Source organism: Triticum aestivum, chromosome 4A (assembly GCF_018294505.1).
Source record: "Triticum aestivum cultivar Chinese Spring chromosome 4A, IWGSC CS RefSeq v2.1, whole genome shotgun sequence".
Taxonomy (NCBI): domain Eukaryota; kingdom Viridiplantae; phylum Streptophyta; class Magnoliopsida; order Poales; family Poaceae; genus Triticum; species Triticum aestivum.
In genome coordinates, this window is record NC_057803.1 from 169,796,987 (window position 1) to 169,804,289 (window position 7,303).

At 40.3% G+C, this 7,303-nt stretch overlaps 1 protein-coding gene across 2 annotated transcripts; it reads right to left on the reverse strand.

The window, feature by feature from the left end:
- Positions 1–1,240: 1,240 nt before the first annotated feature.
- Positions 1,241–6,249, reverse strand: LOC123085740 (RGS1-HXK1-interacting protein 1). Of its 2 annotated transcripts, XM_044507435.1 has the most exons (9): positions 6,024–6,249; positions 5,504–5,570; positions 5,321–5,410; positions 4,622–4,723; positions 2,485–2,537; positions 2,045–2,181; positions 1,875–1,939; positions 1,677–1,735; positions 1,241–1,585 (listed from the first exon to the last, which is right to left on the reverse strand). In XM_044507435.1, exons 1-9 carry the CDS (start codon positions 6,111–6,113, stop codon positions 1,496–1,498), a joined length of 753 nt encoding a protein of 250 aa, XP_044363370.1. In that variant the 5' UTR covers positions 6,114–6,249; the 3' UTR covers positions 1,241–1,495. The 2 variants fall into 2 exon arrangements, with proteins under 2 accessions (XP_044363370.1, XP_044363371.1); XM_044507436.1 differs by lacking the exon at positions 4,622–4,723 and having other exon boundaries at positions 6,024–6,248.
- Between the last annotated feature and the right edge of the window lie 1,054 nt (positions 6,250–7,303).

Here is a 7,303-nt window from a genome sequence, read left to right on the forward strand (position 1 = left end):
ATATTAGGAAATTTCAAAAAAAAAATGAAATTTTGGGATATGAAACTTGGGTACCTGTTGTACAGACTTGTCTAGTTTCGTGAGGAATGGGTGCCCGTGATAATGTCAGTAAAAAAGACAAAAAAAGAACGTATGTGTAGAAAAAAACTGGGTGTAACGTATGTCGGTCCGTAATTCTTGCGCCGCGGATACCACAGGCACCCAGTCCCCATGAAAATGAAGACGGGTGTACAATGGGCACTCATGTTTCGTATCCCAAAATTTCAAAAATAATAATTGAAATTTCCTGAAATTTTCTCTTTTTTCTGATGGGAAGGTTTACTTTATTAATCAAAGGATGGATATATCGTCTGCCAGCAGACTCGCAATGAAATCAGGTGTGGCATCAATCCAACGAGATGGATTATTAACACGTCCCCATCTAGCCAGCTCATGAGCTACATAATTTGACTCTCTAATACAATGCTCAATAGTAAACCTTTCGAAATCTACTAGATAACTACGACATTCATCAAGAACCGGCGCTGCCGCCGTGATATTATTCGATCATAGTAAAAAAACAAGCAAAAAAACAAGATAACTACGACATTGAATCTACTAGATAACTACGACATTCATCAAGAACCGGCGCTGCCACCATAGAATAACTTTCATTGAATCTAAATACATCCACCACCGTGATATTATCCGATCTCACCACCAAATTATTGCATCCCGTATCTCTTGCTAGCTTCAGTCCTTTAAGCAGAGCTGCCGCTTCTACCGTGAAATTTCCTGATATTTTCTTAATGCTACTTTCATATAGGATGTGTGGCACCCGGGAGCTCCTGTATATTTTCCCCTCTTTCCCTCTGCTACCGATATCCACGTTCACGACTCCTCCTTTTATAGCAGTGCATGGATGTTGCCTGCCGTACATCAGCATAACATCTATAGACAATTCCAACGCTTGAGCTTTATTTTGTCATTGTGCGCAGAGATAGACTCGCAACTTTGGCTTCTTTGCATAGTCATATTTTTGGCTTAACTCATGTTCTTGCCTTATTATGCATATACTCACATTTTTGGCTGAACTCATATTGCTGGCTTCTTATATGCATGCGGATTGTTTGTGCTTTGTTCATGTGTTTTATTCATACAGAGTTGATCGTCCAAATTCCAGCGAGTACATTTATAGGACAGATTAACGTGCTCTTTATTTCCAGACTAGAATGACATTCATTCTTAACAGGAGGCAAAATGACGAAGCACATAGCTTAAGCCTTTCTTATGTGTGCAGATGGAAGACGCAATAGTGAACAATGCTCAACACAAGCAATAGTAAATGGGGGAATCAACGATGGTTGTGCGAGTAATCTTGATCGCCCCGTATTCAAATGCCAACAGAAACAAGGTTATAATCCATAGAAGATGTTGCTTGTCTAATCAGTGGCATGTCTCTTAGTGAATTGAGTTTATTCCATGGAGGGGCCCAGGAGCGGTTCTATGCCGAAATTCAGACGCGGACACCGTATTCAGATATACGGTTCACCCTTTCTTCCAGGACATGTCTCCGGTTTTTCAAACCAGAGGCCATGGAAGCCACCTGAAAGATGAAAAGAGCATGCTAAGTTGAAAGCAACTTTTCATAATAGTCAGTGAATAAGTTTTTTTTACATAAGAGTTATTTCACTTGCCTCTGCTCGCAATTCAAGAGACTGTCTTGTAGGAATAATTCTTAGTTGATCCATCAAACCTAGGGCCCCAAGAACAATATGGAACAAATTTAATAAAGATACAGTCAAATGATGTGTATAGGCTCTTATTTACACATACATTGTTTCAAAGTTTTCCATACTAAAAGGACCATCAATCTTTGAAGAAGAATTCAATACCTGCAGCTGTGGATTCTGCTTTGTAAATAGATCTTATAACGGACTGGATTTGCTTACCAGTAGATCTGCAAAATTCATGAGCATAACATTTAGATGTAGATTATTCTCAAGTATGGCGTTGTTCAAGGAAATGACAGAAGATGATTAGAAAAGCACCACATGTGTACTACCTCAAATCAGTTCGGCCACGCTGCAGATCACTTTCACCAATGACTACTTTGTCCAGGGTGTATTTGGAATCCTTTCTCAAGCTCTCAATAGATGTTTTGTATTCGATCATACTTTGTTCAACATCATTCAGTAAATCCTACAAAAATTATATGTGAGGACATCATCATATACATCCGTGAAGGAAAAGAATGTATGCATGTCATGGTTCTCATCTTTATGACCATGTTAGACAAGGTTGGTTACCGAATAACTGAAACTCAGTCATGACTATGAAAACAGAAAGCATTTTTCAGCATGAGTACTTGGAGAAACCACTGTTACATGATTCAACCGTAACGAGATAAACGAATATTCAGAAGTACTGAACAAACGAAACCTAATATGTTACAGATGTACAATAAAATTTAAATTAGCATAATCAGAGTTGCGGGCACTGTACCTTCTCAGTTTTAAAACGACCCAGAGTATTGCGGTATAAAAATCTCCGAGGGCCTGATGGTACAACATTCATTAGCTTTGAGACAAAAGAAACCATTGTTCTATCAAGAAAACAACCATATTTCAGTTGAAATAGGGAGAGGGCCACTTTTGAGTTATTTCTTGTTAAGTTGTAAGAGGGATACACTTGCAATGTGCACCACCTTTATATGTAACTGCACAATCCTAATAAATCTAGTGCACAATCAACACAATTAAACCCAAACCTCAGCCCACTTGTTAATCTGCATAGCATTCACAAACCCCAAGTTCTGCTTTGGCTTTTCTTGTATTGCTTGATCCTCGATCATTGGTAAGGGCACTGTGATCTGTTTAGTTATGTTACCATAAATGTATCAGTATTGCGGCAACATGACTAAAGGGATATGCCTTTTTCCCAAAATGCTGATCTGGGATATGCTTAACTCTAAAAATGAATAGCAAAATCATGTGGCATAGCTGGACATGAAATGCCAGTTGTTTAGGGTCAGTGGTCTGCAGGAGGAACAGTGGGTGAGACGTTGGGATGGTGAAAGGAATTCAATACAAGCTTGTCACAGGCTGGGGTGGGACTGGAAGTCAGGACAGAGGAGGCAAGAGAATCAGGTCAAAGAACTATGGGAGAGGGCCGGACATTATACTCCAACACTCCCCTCACGTCTATGCTCCTTTGTAGTTTATGACGTGGGCAGCGGAAGCGGGGGCAGGCCGCAATTATTTACTGCGTTTACTGGGCTTTGAACCCTGAACCTCTTGGTTGCAAGTTTATGCACCTAACTAGTTCACCCATCAGTCCGAACTGGTGGAGAGAGGCGGGCAATATATTTCAACACTCCCTCTCGCATCTAGGCTTATTTAGTCCTTAGACGTGGGATTGATGTAGGCCGCAGAATCTTTTTATTTTAATACTCCGTTGGCAGGTTCTTGAACTCAAGACCTCTTGTCTCGGATACCATATTGAATTCATGCTCCAGCCAGTTGCTCCAAAAGTCTGAACTGACGAAAAGGGCCGGGCATTATACTCCAACATTAGATAATCCTTATTTGACTAGGCCGCATCCACTTGTATCCAATATGCATCTAATTTGCGTGCCTTTATTTTAAATTTTAATTCTCCCGATACTGGTTGGATAAATATCAAACGCGTATCGGTACCGGACACGTATCCAATGCGGATATAAAAGCTTTGCAAGTGGTATCGGCGTTTCATAGGTGGGAAGAGAACATCGACCACTTCACTGGATCAGCGCCAAATACAGGACCCCTTGACATGCAACTTATGCGCAAGGGTTTGTCAAAAGTTATTTTTATAAGTAAAATATCCGTTAGCAGATGATGCTACTAAGTACCCCCTCTGTAAACTTTAGTGATCTAAAAGGTCTTGTATTCGTTTACAGAGGAAGTACTTGAGTAAATGACATGTGATTAAAATGCATCATCAGCTGTTTAATAAGTAATAATTTAGTCATTTCTCATGAAAGTTTCACCTACACTAAGTTCAATGGCAACTGATCATTTGTGAATCTTCAAACGCATGATGAGTCTTAGGCTAAGATTATAAATGGTAGCTAGACTACATGAAAAAAAAAAGATTTTTCTTATGTATCTGGTGGCCAAACTCAAAGAAGATCTCCCAAGTACCATTTTCCGGGTTTGCATCCCAACAGGGAATTAGCAAACCAAGAAAAACCAAACAAGATAGAACCTGATACACCTAGCTTGGCTTGATTCAAGCTTGGATCAGCTCAGGTTTGTAATCAGATAAAGATATATCGAAGCACCCCTCAGACGGAAAGGTATGCATACATATAGTGCATGTGCATAACCTCTGGCACCAAACTATAATCACTGGTAGGATTTAAGAACTTTAACGCGGCATGAATACTGCCTACACTCCAATAAATAAGATACTACATCGAAACAATGGAGCTTTTTTATAGGCAGGTGCTAAAAGAGAACTTCTGAAGCCTCCAAAGAAGAGATAATTCTTCACTAAAATTGTAATTGGTCTAGGAAATGACATAAGTTGTATTTCAGTCAAAAAATAAAGAAGAAAACAACTGCAATTGCAACTGCAATAAATGTTCATTAAGACTAACCATTAACCCGGAATAGACATGAGCGAGCATGCATCAAATTCACAGGTTTTGCGACATCAACTCTAAAAGCGAAATATATCCGATGATCTGACCTGTTAGCTCCTGAATAGTATTTCTCAGGTCAAAATCAGTTTAAACATTTCTGAACAACCGGATAGATATATGGAACAAGACAAATGGAAAGAAACTTGGCAGCCTGTTGATGGATCATGTTCTCCGGTTTCAGGATTTGTGAAACTATATAGTTTTCCTTCAATCCCTAATTCGTACCGATGAATCCCATTTCTTGTCTATGCGCGTATTCAAAGACATGACATAACCAAGTTTGTGTCCTAATATATACTCCCTCCGTCCGCGAATAAGTGTACATCTACCTTTTATTCTAAGTCAAAGTTTTAAAATTTTGACCAAGTTTATAGAAAATAGTAGTAACATATATGACATCAAATTGATATATTATCAAAGTACATTTCAAAACGAATCTAGTGATACTAATTTGGTGCCATAAATGCTTTTAGTTTTTCCTAGAAAGGTGGTCAAAGTATTAAAACTTTGACATAAGACAAAAGCTAGATGTACACTCATTCACGGACGGAGGGAGTAACATTCTGAAATCACCCTTAAAAGGAACCACACGGTTTGAGCTGATAAATTAATTTGCAAACTGTCTTGCATAACATTAGAACACTTGAAATATACCTCTGAACAAGATGAACCCTGCGACAGTGGCACATCCAATTGCCTCCGCTTGATGCTTGCTCGCAAGAACCAGTGCATCCGAAATAGTAACTAAAATGGAAATAAAACCAAGTATTGATTGCGGAACCATCATAGTGAGACAAATACACCCAATGAGGAGGAGGGGCGGGGGCTAGATCTTGCCTTTAGCCCTCTCGACAAACACATCCTCGTAGGCTTTGTACTGTGACCACAGCCCTGGCGCAAAGCTCTACAAATGCAAGCAGAAAGAGGGTTAGTGCGGCAGGAAAAAAAGGGAAATTTAGGAGTAAATAAATAAATAGAAATACCATCTCGGTTTAGCCAATAAAAATGTGTAGCCGATGCGAGTGCAGCTATACAAGCATCGCGTGCAAAAGGAATGAGAGTCAAATATAAAATCGTTCGGGGACGAGACCAGCATGCATCAAGGCATAGGTTTTCTAACCCCAAAAATGGAATAGGAAGAGCTTGGTAATTTTTGCCATCGAATCCCAACCGAAGAACACAAATTCACGCACACCATCTTAAAGACGGATTCGATTCAGTTATACACGTGATTCCATGCAACCTGATATCACATCTGAGATAAAGAAGGGCACTCAGAAACACGCGAATCCGCCCAAGATTTGTAAAGAGGCATTGCAAGTTTCTGTAAGATTACGGGGCGGGAAGGGGTCGAGACCTGGAGCTTGCGGAGAGGCCAGGGGGAGGCGGAGGCGGAGGCGGCTTCCGCGCCTTGCGCCGGCGTGCGGCCGGTGTCCGATGACGCCATCGACTGGGCTCCCGCAGTTTCTCCGGCGACCGTGCGTTCGCGGATCTCTCGGGCTTTCTCTCTCTCTCTCTCTCCTCTTCGCCTCCTTGGGCGTTCTCTTCCCTTCTTCGGGTAGTGCTATTTTAGGCCCGTTCGATCGTAGCCCGAGAAGAGTTTTTTTTTCTTGAACGGTGGGCCGAGAAGAGTTTCAAATATTGCGTTGAAGCCTTGAACAAAAACAAAAGCGGGGTATGCATGGCCCGGTCCGTTCATGCCACGCGCCTCTCTATCTTATATAAAAGAAAAAAGAAGAAGAAAAAAAAAGGTAAGGCAGTCGACTATGTCGCAACAAGGATCCTAAGAAGAAGCCGCTCCCTCTATTCACAAATATAAGATATTTACAAAAAAAATTGAATCAAATGTATATAGATATATTTCAGTGTATTTGTTCGCTCATTTCAGACTGTATGTACTCCATATTTAAATATTTAAAATATATATATTTATGAACAAAGGAAATACTTGTACTTTTTTAGAAATGATGAGAGCAAATAGTTAGAGGGTGCCCGAACCTGAGTGAACTTTCTGAGGCACCCACGGGCGTGGAAGCTTGCCAGGTGACAAGCCCTCGTGGTGAGCAAGACGATATGAGGAAGTGTGCATGATTTTTTTCCCTGGTTTTCCTTGTTTTTTAAGGAGGGTCCATTTTTTTGGATTTGTGAAAAAAAAAGGTTTTTCTAGTTTTTTGGGTTATCTTAGCTCTTTTTCTTGTGCACAGGCATGCTCCCGCGGGCAGCACAGATGTGCTCTCGTGAGAGCACATGTTAATTCATGGTGTGTTTCTTGTGGGAAGACAAGTTTATTCATATTCACACCACGGATTAATGCTAGTTGCGAGTACTTGTTAATTCTCATTGGAAGAGTAAGTTATGTCAAAAAAGGTTTATCAAATATATCAACACGAAATCTAATTTGATGGTTTCAACGTGAGAAAGGCAACGTTGAAATGGTTCATGATGAGATCATGAGATATTTCTTCTTAAAAATGGATCTATAGAAGAAAAAAGCATGCACCAATCCTCAAATTCGTTCCGCGCGTGGAAGAAAAATCCACCAAAACATCCCCTGAAGGTGACAAATGGCACATATTCATTACGCCACTTGTCATCACCAAAGGCGTTTCACGGTAACTTTGCAACGAACATCCCTTA

Bases quoted from the DNA above. Each gene is read 5' to 3' on its own strand.
- LOC123085740 (XM_044507435.1), bottom strand. From the start codon at position 6,113: ATGGCGTCATCGGACACCGGCCGCACGCCGGCGCAAGGCGCGGAAGCC. The intron at 2,538-4,621 runs GTTAGTCTTAAT...TTGTACCATCAG, and splicing joins ATGTCTATTCCGGGTTAATG to GCCCTCGGAGATTTTTATAC. The intron at 1,940-2,044 runs GTAGTACACATG...TGAATTTTGCAG, and splicing joins CGTGGCCGAACTGATTTGAG to ATCTACTGGTAAGCAAATCC.